This window comes from Cyprinodon variegatus, unplaced genomic scaffold (assembly GCF_000732505.1).
Source record: "Cyprinodon variegatus isolate N-32 unplaced genomic scaffold, C_variegatus-1.0 Scaffold59, whole genome shotgun sequence".
In the NCBI taxonomy this organism is placed as follows: Eukaryota; Metazoa; Chordata; class Actinopteri; order Cyprinodontiformes; family Cyprinodontidae; genus Cyprinodon; species Cyprinodon variegatus.
Window position 1 is genome coordinate 512,555 of NW_015150512.1, and position 18,965 is coordinate 531,519.

At 37.8% G+C, this 18,965-nt stretch overlaps 1 protein-coding gene across 1 annotated transcript in view; it reads right to left on the bottom strand.

Annotated features, from left to right (window-relative positions):
- LOC107082702 (melatonin receptor type 1A-like) overlaps window positions 1-18,266 on the bottom strand; it is a 33,226-nt gene extending 14,960 nt beyond the window's left edge. Inside the window, exon 1 of the mRNA XM_015371489.1 lies at window positions 17,573-18,266. Within this exon, the coding sequence (XP_015226975.1) occupies window positions 17,573-17,870 (298 nt within the window). The 5' untranslated portion in view covers window positions 17,871-18,266. The remainder of the gene's footprint in view (window positions 1-17,572) is intronic.
- Window positions 18,267-18,965: the final 699 nt, after the last annotated feature.

The following is an 18,965-nucleotide window of genomic DNA, read 5'->3' on the forward strand; positions in this document are numbered from 1 at the left end:
CATTTAATGACTGGATTTTTTTGCACACTTGGTATACAATCATAATTCCATGCGGGAATTCACTGAGCTTCCGAGAGCGACCCATGTACTCATACTTGTCGTCTCCTGCTTCATCCAGGACCAGGTCATGGGGGCACCAACCTCAGTAGAGACTCCGTGTCCTCCCTCTCCCCTGGGCCTCCTCCCGTTGGAACATGCCTGGAACACCTCCCCAGGGAGGCATTCAGGGGGTATCCGAAAAAGATGTCCAAGCTGCTCAGCTGACTCCTTTCCATGTGTAGGAGGAGTAAGTCTACACCAAGCCTACCATGAATGACTGAGCTCCTCACCCTATCTCTAAGTCCAGCCACCCTGTGGTAGCTCATTTCAGCCGCTAGTATTTGGGATCTCATTCTTTTGGTCATGATCCAGATTTCATGACCATAGGTGAAGGTAGGAATGTAGACTAACCAGTAAGTTAGTTAGTCTACGTTCTAATTGGTCTTATATTTAAGAGGAAGGGTACACCCTAGACAGGTCGCCAGTCTGTGGCAGGGCAACACAGAGACATATAAAGACATACAACACACACTCACAATTTAGAGAAGCCAATTAACCTAACAGTCCTTTTTTTATAACATGAGAGGAAGCCGGAGTTCATGCATGCACAGGGAGAACATGCAAATTCCATGCTGAAAGACCCTCGGGCGGGTAATCAAACCCAGAGTCTTCTTGCTGTAAGACAACAGTTCAACAAACTGTACCACCATACAGTCCTGGTCTGTGACGCATTTTTAAAAAATGTTTGTAAAAACAGCCTGCATATCTGCATCTATTGCCTCTATCAGAAGAAATTTTGAAATGAAGTTAAATTACTCCCTTCAAAATTTTGCCACAATGCATGTAAGGAGAAAAAAAAAACAAATATAACACACAACTGTCGCTATGCAAAACTGCAATAAGATCGAAACTCCCTTCATGTAAACTCACTTCACAGTATACTTACCATACAAATGCAGGCTGAGCTGAAAGAAGCCATCTAATGTGGAATAGTTTCTTCACAAGCACCACAACACCAGGAGGTTCACTCCCCAGTTTTTATCCTCTCTACCTGTTTTACATTGAGGATGAAGGGTTTGCAAATAAAGCATTGTTGTTATCTACTTATTTTCAAATGTCTGCCTCCTTTGCACAGAGTGCAGCACAGTTAATAATCTTTAGCTCTGATCCCATGGATTGTATAGCTAACTCCCATGGCATGCTAAGCAAACACTGCTTTTGGTCTGAAAGACCCACAATACACAGCTCATAAAGGAGACAGAGTGAAGTATGTTTTGAAAACATCATGCTGTGAGGATGCTTTTCTTCAACTGGGAAACTGAAGCTGGAAGAGCTTATGGTATGACAGACAGAGCTAAACACAGAACAATCTACAAGAAAAGCTGTTAAAGGCTCTGAAAAAGCTGGAGACTGGGACCAAGGTTTACCTACAAGCAGCAAGAAGGATGCAAAACAAACAGCCTGAACAAAAACAGAATGGATTATAACATTAAATTTAGACCAAAATCTAATAAAGAATCCGTTGGTAGGACTTGAATATTAATGTTTACAGTTCTTAGATTTTATTTTTGAAATTAAATTCAACACTTTCTTATATTTTCTGACAATTATGCATTACACCCCACTGGCCTATTCGTAACCTTGCCAGTCACGCTTTATAAAATGATCAGTGGCCATAACGTGGGTTTATAAACTTTGACATTTTTGAAAGCAAAAGATAAAGCCTTGTTTTACTTACAAAACGATGCAGAACAAAAATGCAAACATTTATTTAGCAAGAGTTGTCGATGAGAGGAATTCGGATTTACGCTTTGAATTCATTTTACTGGTTGTCACAGGAGGACTTCAGATCACAGAAACTGATGCTAACTGGTCGGACTCGTTGCATCAGCAAACCAGCTATATTGCTGCAAGCGAGTAGCTAGATAAACTAGGCAGCCTTTGATCCATGCATGGCTTAAGTCATTAGATCATTTTTAGTACAACATAACAGAGTCTTGGGGAAACTGATGTAAGTCCAGTTAAGCTAATGAAACATGTTTTTATTTTTTTATTTTTAACACTTAACCCAGAATAAAATACTTAAACATTTTAAAGTTGCCCCAACTGTGTTTGAAACATCCAACATTAAACAACTGCAAACACATTAAGTTATGTTTATATATTCACTGACCTGCTTTTTACATGTTTCAGCTGAGACATTTATACTTATTTTCTTTAGTTTGAGCTCCAAGTGTTTAAGGCTAAAAAGAAAACCTCTTCTCCATCACCCAAATCCTTCTGTTCTCTATCAAACTAACATCGTACTCAGGCTCTGCCATTTCAAAATCAATATAAAAAATAATCAAACTACTTTATTGTCAACCAAAATGTACATTGCTGTTGATATTATTTTGGCCTTAAATGATAACTGCAGTAAAAGCTCATAAAAAGCTTTATTAAAAAAAAAAATGTTATATATAACTTTTTCCTAAACACCTCTATCAACAGTAAATCATCCATTATGGAACAGCAATCTTTCACTAATATTAGCTCGGTCATTCTCTACCGTCTTTGGAGGTGTTTTCCACTTTGACCTTGGGGTTTCCAGCCCATATTCTGCACAGATGTTGCTGTACACTATTCCAGCCACTTGGTTATGGCGCCCCATGTAAGCCTTCCCTGCTAGCAACTTACACCCTGCAGTTATGTGCTGTGTGTGTGTGATTTTACAGTGTGGGTCTGATGGTTAAAGATGAGCAGCATAACTCTGTCTCAAAGGCCTCCAGTAGGTTATGCATTTTCACCTGCACTGAGAGTATCAACAGAGCTACAGCAAATGATAAAGCATGGTGCACTTAAAGGAAATTAGACCAAATAAATCACAGAGGTGTAGCAGCAAACAGGAGCGTCTGACTCCTGGAGCTACAGCAAGATAAGGTCTCAGCTCAGGTCTTCTCCATTAGACGCAATGTCAGGGGGGAGAGCGAGGCTACGAGTTTGTGTTGTCAAGCTACACAGAGCGGGCCTTCACACCAAAGAACACGTTTCCCAGCTTGTTAGGCTCTCTGCCAGCTGTTGCTGTTGTTTTCACAGTATCTCTCCTTTGATCACTGTGGGTTACAGGGGTTTAGTGTCATTATTTCAAATTAACCTCAACAAAGAAAAGCTGACGGATTAATGAAAAGATTTTTTATCCTTCGGCTGCGCTAACAGTATTTACTACACATCAGTCAATAATATAACAAAGTGAAGGAAATTATGTTTTACAATTTTTTAAACAGCCTCCACATTTGCACTTTGACCTTCACAGACTAAAGTGAAGGCAGGATATAAAGGCAGGATGGTCCAAAGGTTATCCACAGGAAAACCATATTTTTGTTCACAATTGGAAGAATCAGTACATTGACAGCAAGATTTAGCAATAGTACAACAGCAAGTTTTATCTATCCTCTTCTCTATTTGTAACTTACGTTGATGGTCTAAGGCAGCCTCAGCCTAAAAAAACTATCAAAAATCAAACCTCCTGCTTGAATGCACAAACCAGGAAGTCAAGAGTCTCTAGGAAGCTGCAAAAGTCTTCTAGTGTGCAGTCATGCCAGCATTTCAATGACCTTTATGTAAGTCATCAGAGAGAAACCTTTCGTACTGTACATCCTCACCACAAAGTTCAGTATCCAATGTTTGCAGAGAATAAGAGAAAAGACATCTCAACTCAAAGTCCAAGAATTTTATTGTACAAACCTCAAAAAGGCAAAATATGATGTAAGAACCCGATGAAACTTTTACCAGGTCTTTGAAGGCAAGGACATGCTGTAAAAAAACAAACAAATTATTCTCAGTCATCCAGGTCATAGTCATTCCAAAAAAAGTTTAAAAACAATCCACTGGACTTTGTTTCCAAGTTTAAAGACGTTTCGCTTCTCATCCAGGAAGCCTTTTCAATTCAAAATGTCTGAAATAGAGCTGACTTTGAGGCTTTATAGAGTGGGCCATAAACAAATCCTTGTTTAGGCTTAGAAAACATGCAAATTGAACCGGACAAACGGGTCCGCCCCTTGGGAATGGGCAGACGTTGGGTTCTTTGTCAGCCTGCAATACCCAGTACCTTTTTCAGAGACATAGACAGGTATGTCGAACGCGACGCTATTTCTGACATTTTGAATTATATATAAGCTCAGTAGAGTTAAAGAGCTTTTCATTCTATCCTGAATGCATATGAAACAAGCACACACTCTGGCTCTGGCAGGGTTTAATCAGGTCGGCTGTGTGCCGTCCGTTGCATTATATACCGCAGCACAGATGCTGCGCGCACACTGCTGCAAATTCTTCTTTACTGATAATTGGAAACTTCAATTTTGGGTCGACGGACTGTGTACGAAACTAGAAATTGAAAATAAACAATTTGAACTATGCCAGGAGAACTGGAAGATTGGAACCGGTTGGTTTGATAATAAACCCTAGTGTAGACCTACCCCTCTCTCGGTTATTATCCCCACTCCAGATACCACTGTCTTAGAACTTTAAGGAATTAACTTTTTTTTTTTTTTTTTTTTTTTTTTTTTTTTTTTTTTTACAGGTAATAGTAAAAAACCTTATATCAAAGCTTTACTGGTGATGGGAAATCACAGAGAAAATCTTAGTTTTGGTGCTTCTCTAGTTGGGGTGTATAAGGTCTCTTTACCACGACAGACTGAAACAAAACCCTCATATGCTTGGGGTTTTCCTGTTCAGTACTTTGGTTGCAAAAATGAAAGTCATGCAAGAACTGTTTGTACAAACAAATTTGTTTTCTCAAATCATTTGTAAGAGGGATTTAAAAATGTCACATTCACCATTTTTCTCCTATTTCGTATCTTCTCTCAGACACGAACAAATTTTACCAGAGCTCCAAACTTGAGGTAGGAGTCTCTCACAATCAGTCAGCTGTTATTCAAATCTAGTTTTTCACTAAATGGCTACATTTGTTTTTCAGAATCAACCAATTACAGTTGGTATGTGGTCTAATCAGCCACATTTTAAAACTCACATGTCTTGTTTGTTAGGTCAGTTTTTGCTTCAGTTAATTATGTTAATACGCGAGTTAAAGTCTGTTACTTTGAACTCCTTTTTGGACCACCTTATCATGTTTGAACAATAAACTTAGGCTCTTTATGTAAACATGTTGTCACTCCCTGGCTGGTTTGCATAATGCTTTTGGTTTTACGATATTTATTTTTTGGTGCTGATAAAGGTCCCGCCGCAGAGCTTACGGTTTGCTGTTATAATAATAAATCCTATTACTGAACTGAATTTAGTCTAATGCTCCAAAATGGAGTAGAACCAAGAGCTTATGACATCCCTAATTGAAGTTTGTAGTCTACCTGCTTTAGATCCTTCTTTTGGTTAACTTATCAGCATTACCAAGCTCCTGGAAAGTCTTATGACAAGCTAACGAGGTGGTCTAAGCATTCAAATCAAATTTATTTGAGCAAAGAATCAGCTCAAACATGGAAAGGAAACATGCCTTTAATGACTAGAGCTGCACCAAATCATTACAAATACACCTTTAATCTGAAGGTTACAAATCTTTTCAGAGGACATTATAGAACAGAACAGCATTAATAACTTGGCATAAGCCCAATTGATTCATGTAGCTGAAATAATAAATCTACACAGTATCAATCTAGCAGGGCTCCTGTGGAAAGTGTTCACAAAAGACATTCAGTACAATTCCTCAAGCTGATAAAGCTTGGGTAAATAACAAAGTAGCAACGGCCTCCCATATCAGGCTTTTAGCCAATCGCAGCAGTGACAGCACCGGTGGGTCACATTCTGGTAACTGATAAATCAAATTATTGCCATATCCAGTTGGGAGGAAGGCGCAAACATCATCCCATCCACAAAGGCAAAAATACAGTTTGCTTACTTTCAAAAGGAAAAAGAGGGCATTTTAGCTAAAACTGAGGCAGCCATCTTTGTTTTACATCAGCCTTCCGCCTCTGGTTTACATCATAAATGTCACTGCGATTCATTTGTCTGAAACATTTCCGCATCGAGGCTAATGAATCTTTTGACTTCTGGTAAGATGTATTTTCAGGAGTTAATAAATTCATAAATCTCAGGACAATTCACCTTAGCATGCAAGAAATCATTACAAAGATCAAGAAATACTATATATAAAAAAAAGATCAATGCACAAACATTTCAAGGTGGATTATTGTAATCCATCAACCAACAACGAAAACATAAGAAGGAACTTTAAACCCACCCAGGCATAAACACTGCAGAAATCCACAGCTTAGGTCAGACAATCTAGGGACATTGTCAGCTGTCCACTCTACAAAGGTAAAGAGCAAAAGCATCTGTTTAAAGAAAACCAAAAAAGCTAGTCAAAACCATGTAGGTGACATAGCAAGGCAATCATTTTGAAAAAGGTCCACTTATCAGAGATTAACACTCCATCAAACAAGACTGTAAACCCAAGTCTTTCTACAAACTCACAGCCTATCCTTAAGATTATTTACAATTGTGTAATTTTTTTTTTAATTCTATGCATCTGTTCGCCAAGAGGAACCAAAGCCCTTTTTCCAAGCAACGACTGAAAAAAACTTTAACTTTAAGGTATAAGCTCTAAAGAGCATGGCAGAGTAAACAAGTTTGGTATTTTCACTTCAAAGAACAGCGAATGCAGTGGAAAGGCAAAACAAAAATGAAGATAGTCTATCTCTGCAGCAAAAACTAAACAGTAGTAGGGGACGTCAACATACAAACCATAGCAACAGACACACTCCAAAGCACAAGGACAGTGAAAATTGGATACATGGACAATAAGGGTTAGAATTATAATTAAGCTGCAGTGCAGTAAAAAAGCTTGAACCCTCAATTGTTTCTATGTCCCTTCTGAATGGTAAAAGTTTTTTAAGGTAGTCTTCAATAGAAGTTCTCTAAACTTTTTCAAGGTTTTTTGTTTTGTTTACTTTTACAGCTTCCCCACTTACTTTTTGGCCAAATGAGATTTTCAGATAAAACTTCTGAAAACAAGGGCTGAAGAAATGCTGTGTTGACAACCTAACAGATAATGTAACAAAGAACCAAAATTCAGTTTCCCTCACTACACTTGTTTTTCTTTGCATAATATATAAATAAACAATCTGTCTCAATTTCTTAATCACAGTCTAGGAATCCTCTGTTTATGTTGGCAAGTTTGCTTTCAGTATATTTTTCAGCATTTGTGATGCATCGCTTTGTCCTGAATCAGCTGTGGAAGAGGCAGGGTGCTGCTTTTACATCAGGAAAATCTGAAGATAGACTGGTATGGGTGGAAAATTTTAACTATGCTTTAATGTTACTATGAATTTGACAAAAGGATATTTTTATATTTAAGTCCATAATAAGAACAGTGAACATTTTACATACAAAGACAATATCTATGATAAAAAGGGATCTGAATGGATAAAGTAAACTTCATTTCCTACCAGACTTCATTCTGTTTTGGCAATACCAATCCCATTCTTCACACACTGTGTTTTAATCTTCATATTTATTTCATTAAGAGTTTTGCATTCTCAAAGGGTATTTTTGCTTCATCAATCCTGAACATATCCCCTGCTTTCTCAGAAAAGTCCTAAATCTGTTGTGGATGCACTGAAATAAAAATAAATAAACACAGATCTACATGGATACTGTGATGAAGGGTTTCACTTATTTAAAACTTCACAATCTAATCACATCAGTTGTTGTATGTTTGCTCAAATCTGCTCCTCACACATGCCCCCAAACAACATGCAACCACCCGCTGCAGTGAGCTGACTGATTTACATAATTATCTTCCCTGTCTGAGAGCTGCAAGGCCTCATGGAGATGTTCAGAGAGCTCCAAGGATGTAAAGACGAAAATGAAGGTCAAGGAAGAACCTTGAGTTTATTTTCAAGTAAATCCCCTCAGTTGGTGGTATTTCTGTGATAAACCCACTGCCCTGCTGTCTTGCAGCTGTCTGATTCAGCTGTGCAACAAGAAACAACCATCTGCTGGGTTTTGCTGGACGTAAAACTGGGATTGATGTTAAATGACTTAATAAGTCTGCAAACAGAGGGATTTGAACAACCATACAAATTCAGAACATGAAGGAATTTAGAGGAGGAATGATCATGTTCTAACGAAAGAAGATAAAAATCGCATTCCTGATTTTTTTTTTCTGATTGACCTTTTGTAGCTGCAATATACTATGATGGAAATGAAACATTGAGCAGACAGATCTATAAAAATGGTTTCATTCACATCAACTTGAAGAAAGCTGAGACTGAGATGGGCTACAGAGACCACTGGTGTCTGCAAATTTCTCCTGGACCTCCTCAATCCATCCTTCATTTATAGCAGCCTTTTTAGGTAGAATTGAGAGAAAGCCCGATCCGTCAGATAAAAAGCAAGCTTATAGACTGAATCAGGATGCCACACTGTGGGCATGAAAAAGGACTCAAGGAAGCATCCACCTTTACTTCTCCAGAAAGAAAGACTTATCTTAAAATAACTTATCTGCATCATAACTTATCGGTATCATCTGTTCTTCTCCTTTCTAGAATTTTTCTGACATCTATAGATTTAAAAAAAATATATTTGGCTGTTTTCTAAAAGTCTTGTATTTACTCTTGCAAATACACTTAAATCCCCTAAGACTGGATGCAACCTCTTATATGCAAAAAGCCATTTTGAGTTTGGCTAGAATAAGTCGTTTAGAGCCGCAAAATATTACGTGACTTTTTAGTAACAGATAACTATTTTGGTTAAACACTATCTGACACAGAAAATCTGTTGATATCTTAAAAAAATCAACAGTTTATTTACATATTTACCCTTTAAAACAAGCAAAACATAAAAGAATGTATAAAGATTAATCTTATCTTCTATAGGTTATTATTTGATGTATTTCTTTTAATGTGATTTTGTTGTGAATATCCATTTTAAATATTCTTTATAAAAACTGCAAACACTTCTAAGGCTGGTATTTATTTTATGGTACGTTAGTTAGTCTTTTATACCATTGTTAGCCAATATTAAGAGCCATTGCAGAAGGTCCAAAGAACCACATGTGGCCCAGGTTGCAGACCCCGACCCTAACAAGGCTCTGCAGTAGTGGCATGACATATACCTATACTTAACGTTCTAATGACAATGTGAATAATTACACACAAAAAAATTAAGTTGAAAAAACTACAAAAAAAGACCATTTATCAAAAGTCTTAAAAAGAATTAGGAATGAATTTTTTCCCTATTCTTTTAATTCTGTGTTTTATAATGACAGAATTCATTAGATGATGCAATAAGAGAGTCGCCTCAGTTTGTAGAAATTTATTTGACTTAACTCTTGACCGGGGCAATTATAGTATCAGAAGTTTAGGGGCGCTGAGAATCCACAAGAGTATTGGGCAGGCATGATAAATTTCACAGTTTTCTGCATACGTTTTCTACATTTTTGAAACATGCTCAGTAACAATTACTGACTCCATTATTCACTGATGCATCTTATCTTAAAATTTTGACAAAATACCAGACAAACAAAGCAGAAAGGGAAATTGTTTTTACAGCAATATCCAACCATTAAAGCTTTTAAACCAGTTTTCATGAAAGTCTCTTTTTTTGTGCCAAACTGAGTGAGTAAGTACTAGAACAGTGCTAACTGTTTAGGGAACAGTAGTCTTAAACAGTTTTAGACCCCTAAATCAAAAGGCAGATTTTGAGATCCTCTGGCCTGTTAGCTGGTCTGTTGCTCTCCCTTGGTCTCCTCTTCTCTTTCCCTGCTCTGCTGTCTCATCTCCCTGTTCTTCCTCTCATTGTACAGTGAAATTAACTCAGTATAAAGCTTATAGATTAGGAAAATGTAATGTCTTGTTTAGACAGAAGTCCACTGATATGTTAAGTGTATGGGTGTTTCTGGAAAGCATTGAATATGGGGCGATCATCTAACTTCCATGACATATGTAAAATCATCCACTAAATGGAAGGTTTTTTTTTGTCAGATTAACAAATGTTTGGCCTGCCACTATTCCGATTCTTTTACTGACCTTGTACAATGCACACAGCTTGCTCCTCTCCTCTCCTTTTAGCATCTGTCCCTCTTTGGACTGCCAATCATAAAATGGATTGTATTTTACTGTATTAATATATGCAGGTAAAAGCTAAATTCACAAAAGCAATTCAAAAAGCAAGAAATTGGACAAAAAAAGACAAATAAAAAGAAATGACTAGATTCAATCTATGAAATAAATGATTGCCTCTCACTTCAGGAGCCTGCTTGAAAGTTTCAATAAGTATAATATTATAATTTAAACCAAGAACTGTACAGTGTTTTGTGCTTTTAATTTTTTATTTTTATTTATTTTTTTTTTTGTTTCTTGTTTTTACTTTAAAACGTGCATACAGTATAATAAAAACACTCCAATCTTAGGGGTGTCATAAAACTGGAGAGAAGGACCCAGAATTCAGATGAGTCAGGCAGTGGGAATTTTCAAAATGTTTAATGTCAGAAATTAAAACTGAACGGAACAGAAACACGGATTGCTGTGGATAAGTGGACCGCAGCAGCTGCTGGATAGGGGGCGGGGAACCGCCCAATCACTGACACTCTGGAGGTATGAACACAGGTAAGTGACCACGATCATCTGACAGGAGATGATTATCCGGGTGAGTCACTTACCTGGTTTAACAGTTCAGTCCATCCACTCCAAGGAAGGCAGAATCCAGTCAATGGCTGCAAAACAAGCTGCAAGGCAAATAGTAGCCAAGGGTGTCTCTGACGCAGCAACCCCATTGAGCAGGCAGGAATCCGATCCAAGTCAGGGATACAGATCAGACAGAGAAAAGTTCTGGAAACGAGGAGTCCGTAACCCGACCAGGGATTGTGATCCAAGCAGGAACAGACAGATACAGGGTTCCAGGAATCCAGAGAGTAGGAATGCAGGTTCAGATTTACAAGTAGTCCAGCAGCGAGCTCAGACAGACACGCTAAGATGGAGACATGCAGGCTCAGAGATTGAGGAGAAAAGACAAGACATGGTACCAGGATAATTGCAGAAACTTTAAACTGGTCTCCACCTAGTAGCCAGGCTTCTGTGACTAAAATTGTACTCCCCAGCATTCCGAGGAAAAACCCTGAAGGCTCAGCGGAAGGGAGCTGGGACACGATCAGAAGTAGGGCTGGGTATTTTGGCCTGAATTTATGTGGTTTTCAATCATACAGTTCTAAATCGATTCATTTTGATTCGATTTGTTTTTACAATAATGATAATGATTCAAATGTGTTTCAAAATACTCATGTATTTAATTGTTTCCTGTCATATTAAACACAAAGTGAAACTTGTAAATCAGACTGTTTAAACTTGAGATGTGACAAAAAATGATCTAAAAGTGCAAAATTATTTGTGAAAAGTGAAAAAGTGAAGTCTCACATGAGCAAGCAGATGTGACACAGCGGGGACACAGCAGATATGCATGGGCTGCATTATCTCCACTGCACAAACCATATTTGCAGCATTGTCTGCAACAACTACAGGGTGTTTGCTGGTCAGACCCAATTTGTTAATGTCTTTAGTCAACCTTTTGCTATATTTGCAGCTGTCTGGCTTTAAGTAATCTTGGTGGTCTGTAGCATGAGATGCGAGGTGCAACTCATTATCAATGTAGTGGGCAGTCACCTTAAAGGGGAACGCCGTTTTTTTGGCCCCTTGATTTTATGTTATTACATCATGTTCCACTCACCCATATTAGTTTTGTGTCATTTGGAGCTGTTCTGTAGATATTCAGTTTTGTTATATCCAAGTAACGTCTTCCTATGGGCAATGAGTTGAAGGCACAAACTAAACTGTTCATAATTTATTCTGTATGGTATTCCAGCATTCATAACATGTGTGCGAATCACTGTTCCCCAGACATCCGCAGTAATATTTTTTATATTTATACTTTGTAAAAACAAAGCGGAGTGTGTATGACGTCAGCCGCGCTCCGGACTGGAGTGGTGACAGGCAGCCCGGGCCACAGGCGGCTACGCTCTACCCCTTCTATTCATTTGGCGAGCTAATCTGAATCGTTCAATTCCATTTCGAGAGCGAGATCATCTGTGGTCGTAGCACTAGACATCTTTCAGGCATGTACTGCTGTAAAACTAGCAGCAGTTCAGCGGACAGGATGAATGAATGGTAGCCGGCGTGCGCGGAAGACTTACTTGGATATAACCTAACCGAATATCTTCAGAACGGCTCCAAATGACACAAAACTAATACGGGTGAGTAGAACATGATGTAATAACGTAAAATCAAGGGGCCAATGTAAAAACAAAAACAGTTTTCCCCTTTAATGTCACATTTCCAGCACATTATCTTTAGCTGTTTTAAATCCAAAACGGTTCCAGACTTGAGTTGGGATACCTTGCTGAGCGGTTTGTTACATGGGTCGGCATTTGCACGCACCTGCTCATTTTAATGTGAACGTCACGCCCGTCACTATAAAACTAATCAATCTCATTCCCTACACATTGATTTTGTGAAAATGTAAAGGAATTGATCCAAAATCTATTTTTTTTTACCAAGCTTTAATCAGAAGACGGGAGACAAACACTAACACACTATTAATCCACTGACTTCAAAGATTCAGGACATGAACCAGGGACTTCATTAAACTCAAAAACCAAACGTGAATAACAAACACAAAAAACTAACAATAATGATCTGACCCCAATAGCTGGGCTGAACCGTATACATAGCAGAGGGAGCAGGTGAATAAGATCAATGATAATTAGAGAGCAGTGAGGGAACTGCAGGTGAATTAAGTGAGTAATCAGACCAGCTAACGGGGCTGCCATCATGACAAGGGGAGTTTTGATTTAATTTAGGGGTGCTTCAGCACGTGTAACATTTTTTTTTTTAACTCAAGTGTAGTTAACACATTTAAATTTCATATTAAATTAGTTGTGAAATTTTACACATGTCAAAGAGGTAAACCCAATGATTTGTTCTGTTTTTTTAAAGAAGTTTGCACTTGAAAAAAATCTAATGTTATTTATTCTGAAACACGTTGATTTGTTGCTTGTGTTCTTTAGAAATGCATAAAAGGAAGACTCTGAAAAAACTTACAACTAGATTATTTTAAATCATTCAACACTTATGTAAAAAACTAAAGAAAGGGGGCACCAAATATATATTTTTCATACAGTGTGGTCCCTGCTGCGGTACGGAGCAGGCCAGAGAGCACTTATCAACCACCACTGGTCATCCCTCATGGATGATTCCTGAAAATTCATGAATACAAATTCCTTTACATGTCTTCACGTTCAGCAGAAGCAGCAGCGGCAGGACGGGCGTTGTAGAAATGAATTCTTATAGGTACCTCTGGGTGATATTTGGAGTTCATAATGCAGCCCAGTGTTTTATGGATTACTCTATTCAGGCAGGACTGTCCTCTGCCTCTGAAAAGGTTGAGCGCCAATGATCTACTGCCCAGAAGATCAATGAAAGAGTCAGACTTGTTCAGATTGATTTCCAGCATGAATTCAGCAGCTCATAGTTTAAGGCACAGCAAATGAGTTTAATTTGGCGGGAACGGGCAGTGAGCCAGGTCCGATCCATGCCAAACACAAGCACTCCTCCTTCCTACTTAATACAGAGCTGGGTTGAGCATTTAGACATGCTGGATGAAAACAATTAAAGATTAAATTCTCCAATAGATGAAATTAGTAGGAGAGTTTCTAAAGAATATGAATAAAGGTGCTCTGACAGCTTTTTATCTGATATATGCTAGCAGCTATATGATGAAAAGTAGCAGCCGTTTCTTCCCTAGCATAGAAAGGAAAAACGATAATAATAAGATGCAGTTTGAAATTCAATTCAGTTCAATCCTGTTTATTTATATAGCAGCAATTCACAAAACGCCATTTCAAAGCAGTTTACAGATTCCATTCAGTCAAATCAGAGAGACAGATTGGTTGAACGTTATAGATCTAACAAAACCCAGCTGATTGCATTAAGTCACTGACTTTGCAGAAGGAAATTTTTGCAAAGTTGAAAGAAAAGACTCTGGAAGTCTTGGACAGAAGGAAAGAGGCGATGAATAGTCAAAGAAACTGGAGAATATGACACCTGAGACGATAGCTGAACAGGTAAGTCTTGAAGGAATGAAAGCAAATTGAAAGCACAAGAGCAGACAGCAAGGAAAAGAATGAATTATTTGAACGATGAGGTGAGGAGATGAATGAAAATAAAATGCAGAGGACAAAAGAAAGGATAGAGTTGAGGAAGCAAAGTTGCAGGATGAATTTATGTAACACTGGAGCAGTCAATTACATTTTCCTGTTTAGTTACTACATTTCTCTTCTTGGATTTAAGCCTAATACAGTGACGGCATTATTTGGATCTACTACTGTCAAGATAATACATTTTGCTGGACGATGGGGTCCCAGAAATAAACCGTAGTATTGTTATTGTCCAAAGTTCTCCCACATAGTTGTAACGCTAGGCTTTTCCATGTGTTTCTCCAAATTTTATCCAGCACTGCCCTGCTTGCTGATCTACAGTCATAAGGCTCTTATGCTACAACTGCTACGCTAAGAATATGAACTTGGAGGGGTGAGTGGAGACCAATGTACCGGAGTGAGTTTTTTTGTCATCTAGAGTCTTTAATAGATGGAAATTATTGAGCTTTTTAATTTATTATGCAATACATTTTTTATTAATTGCAATACATTTTTTCATGCGATTAATTAATTTATTGTTTATTTTGAAAGGCCTACCTACGGTTACCCAAAATGAGACATACTGTATATACCAAATTTTATCTATTGATTTACAGACAGTTTAGCAATATTAGAAGACAACTTGTAATCACAAGAAACCAAAAACATGACATGGTTTCCTGCTTATCTATAGTTTTCTCAATAAAATTTTTTTTAAATGCGGCTGAAACAATGAATCTGATTAATCGTGATTAATCGATTATTTAAATAATCATCAACTAATTTAGACTAATAATTGTTAAGTGGAATGTAGAGACTCTAAAAAAATCCCCTTTAGCTGACAGAGCAGTAATCATATCAAAATTCTAAAAAATATATATATATATTTTGCATTTATGATAAGAAAATGTTTTCTTCTGTCTATGCTCTATTTAGAACTCCTAAGGGGGAAAAGTTTGAGTTCACCTGGTTTAATTTAGTAACAAATCTACTTCAAGAAACCTTCTGTCCAATTATTAATAGAAAAATAATCATTAGTTGCCGCCATAATCTTAAAGCAAGATACATGATCGATCAATTATTTCCTTACTTCAACACTAAATCAAATGTAAAATAACTTATAAAAGTAAGCATCTTCTGGATGGTAAATCATGTCAAACAGAAAAGAAGTATGAACCGAAAAAACGCTTTTCAGGTGACTGAAGCGTTCAACACTCACCCAAACTTAGAGCATTACATACATTTTTGTTATGTTAAAAAAAAGAAAAAAAAAGTAAATCCCTCCTCTCTGCATTTAACCCATCCCCTTGGGGAGCAGTGGGCTGCCTTTGTGTGGCGCCCAGGGAGCAGTGTGGGGTTAAGGGTCTTGCTCAGGAATCCAGAGTGCAAGCTGTGGGAATTGAACCAGGTAGGCAACCTTCTCAGAACTCAAGCGCACTGCTCTAACCACTAGGCGAACACTCCCCCATTGTTATCCCTTTAAATTGCTAACTATAAATCAGTAATTAGGTGATTGATTGGTTCAAGATGAAGAGAACAGTTTATTTATTTTTTCTTTCTCTGCAGAAACATTTCAGATGGACTGTTTAGGCTCTCATAGTTGTAAAATTTTGGCCAGACATTTTTCATCGTGAAGACTCTCCACAGTTCCAGGTGTAAATTTCACATCTGGCGGTTTCTTTGTCCTTTTATTTTCCATAGAGTGTTACAAGACAACAGCATCAATCAGCCAAAGACCAACTGACTGGATAACAGCTGGTCAAATGATCATTCTTAAAGGCAGGGCTATAGGGAACCGCCTAACAGTGGGGCCCTTGGCAGCCATAAGAACACGCCAAAGGCAGCGTGGCACGCATGGCCACAGTAAATCGTTCCCCGGACGGTTTGTATTGAAACTGAAATCTTGATTACAACATAAATAGCAGTTGACAATAAAGAAATTGATTGCTTGATTGATTCTTTCTGATTTAATTCACCACAACTAAGAATCTGATTTTAAAAAGCATAACATCTGACAAAGTTTATGGACAAATTTTGATGCATTCAAAACTACAACCTCTGCGAAAGACATAGGGCTTAATTTTCCCTTTTTTCCTTATAGATCCTATCAGCAGATCAGACCTTAAAGAAAGTGAACATTAGCTATTTTAAGCAATAAATGTTTAACTTGTTATGGTTGATTAAAATAAAAACAGACGTTGTAAATCCTGGATGAATTTTTAATAAATTACTGTGGATTTTAACATGATTTTTTTTAATATGCCCACAAATAAGGCTTAATTTTAACATGCCAACTAAAAATAAACCTCTCACAGTGATGGTAAATATGTTAGATCTTTACCATCTTTTGTGCAACAAAGGTGTGGATGGGATTGCTGTTCTTGTATTGCACATGGCCCTCTGTGCATGTGCAACCTCCTGTTGATCTCCATTAAAACCGATTGGGTTAAGTGTCACTAAGTGCCTCTTGATTTGAGCGTTCATGCAGGAGATGTAGTTCTCCTTTGTTTCTCTGCTTTTCTTTAGAAACTAGACCTCTGCTTCTTATTTAGTACAAAAAGAACAAAAAAAAAACATGACTGAATCTGTTACTGAATGCAAAGCTGCTAAAGAAAAGAGAGCTTCCTTACGATTTACATGATGCCAAACACAAAATGCATTGGCAATATGATGATTAAGAGCGAAAGTGTCCAGAGTAAGGGCTTTTAAAGTGATGCGTACTGCTTCTAATTATTCTACAGTAGAGTCTGGTGCTTAATGAGGTGATAATAGTTAGAGGAATGGTTTTGCATGCATGTTTAATTAGTTGTAATCATTTTTGCATTTCTGTGCACAGCAGTTGAGATTTTTAATCATGATTTGGATACTATTAATTTAGAAAATTAACTGCGGGACAAATAGGCAGCTTCAGAAATGATGCGAGTTAGATCAGCATCAGGTGAAAGTGTTTGAGGAGCCCTGGGATCTCTCCTCATGGCAGGTAAAGGCAAAGGGAGGGAGGGTAGAAAAAAATCAAACTCTCCATAGTTATTTTGCTTGTCCTGCAATATCCTGCAACAATTTGATGACACAATAGTTAATTGTTTTAGGGAATACTTTATGCCATAGATTAAAGTTGAACTTTATTTTTATTTTATTTTTTTTAGTTTTGCTTTTTTTTAAAGAAAATCTTATTGTAATGAATTATTTGGGGTAAATGTTTTTATTTAACTGTTATATAAATTATTATTGTAGTTTTTTAAAATCTAAATGAAAACGAAAGTTACTCAGATTAGATGATATAATCAAACTGATCTCACACATTAACCTTATTTCTCTTCACATTTGTCCAGCAGCTTTCTTTATCTGTTTCTGTACCTGCTTTCCTGAGTTTCCTGTTCCTGAACACGGACACGATCACCAGCAGGTTTCCGATAACATCCACTACGATGGTCGTGATGAGGACGCCGGCCAGCACGGTGGGCACCCAAGGGAAGGAGTGCTGCTGCTGACCCGGGGCCCCTTCCTCGCCCGCTGCCGCTGAAGAGTTGCGGGGCTCCAGGGTCCCTCCCGCCATGGTGGGCTCATGGTCTTTCAAGGACATCAGTTGCGGGAGGTGCCTTGAGTCGACCAGTCGCATCGGGTCGTATCGGCGAAAGGTGGGTCCATTCAGCATAACGCAGGCGGATCAGACTATAGGTGTAACCTTAAAGTGTGCGCAAAGCTGCGCCCTCGGTTTGGTCTTTACGCGCAAGTCTCCAAAGGTAAAACAGGACATGACAGATGACATTCGTTGTTTTTTTGTTTTCTACTTTCTGATGCTCAAATAGTCTCGCTCTCTAAAGCTCAGTAAAACACATTTGTTGCCTGTAAACATCTCCTCAGTCAGTTTGGGAACCACCTTTCATCTGTCTCAGGCAACAGCGGCTCAGCTGGCAGCTCAGATTTTAAATCATGTTCTGTTATGGTCACCTTTCTGCCCCGCTGTTCATCGTTTCCGCTTGATCCAGCTTCACATGTGCGCTCCATCGGTCATTCAGTCTGCAGGCTGCATCATTCAGACTCCTTCAGCATCCTCTCTCAGTCTGAGCTCAGTGCGCTTACGCGCCTTTAAAAATCCAGCAAGATCCGCGTGCTCCCTCACCTTACCTCATTTTACGCATGTGCTCGTAAGGATGCACGTGTTCTTTTGATATCTACCTGGTAAAACCCTCTATTTTGCCTCCCCTAGAAAATCTCCTGTAAAATGCATTAAGTCTCACACGTCTAAAATGCTAATTTACCTAAAACTATATTATTCAAAGTGTTATTGATGTATAAAATCTGTGTAAGTCAACAAAGTTTTAAAAAGAGGACTAAAATCCATCTAACTATAACTATATATATATATATATATATATATATATATATATATATAGTTATATTACAATAACACTTACTAAAATAGAATTAAGACTAATATTAACTCTGCAGACCCTGTAGAAAGTGTTGAGATTGACAGCTTGTTTGTTTTGTGTAATAGACGTTTAATACACACCTAGCTGGTTGTTTAACTTTTATTAATCAGTTCACCGAAGTAATAAAAGATGAACCTCCTATTAGCCTGTGATTTTACAGGTTTGTGTAATATTTTGCTCCTGGATCAAACAGCCAGATTGCTCATGGAGGATTTTTTAGAAAATATTCATTAGTCATGACAGGGTTTATTTTCTTTCTTTAAAAAAGAAAAAAAAAAGTTCAAGGTCAGAGTTCTCAACTCATACATTTGTTT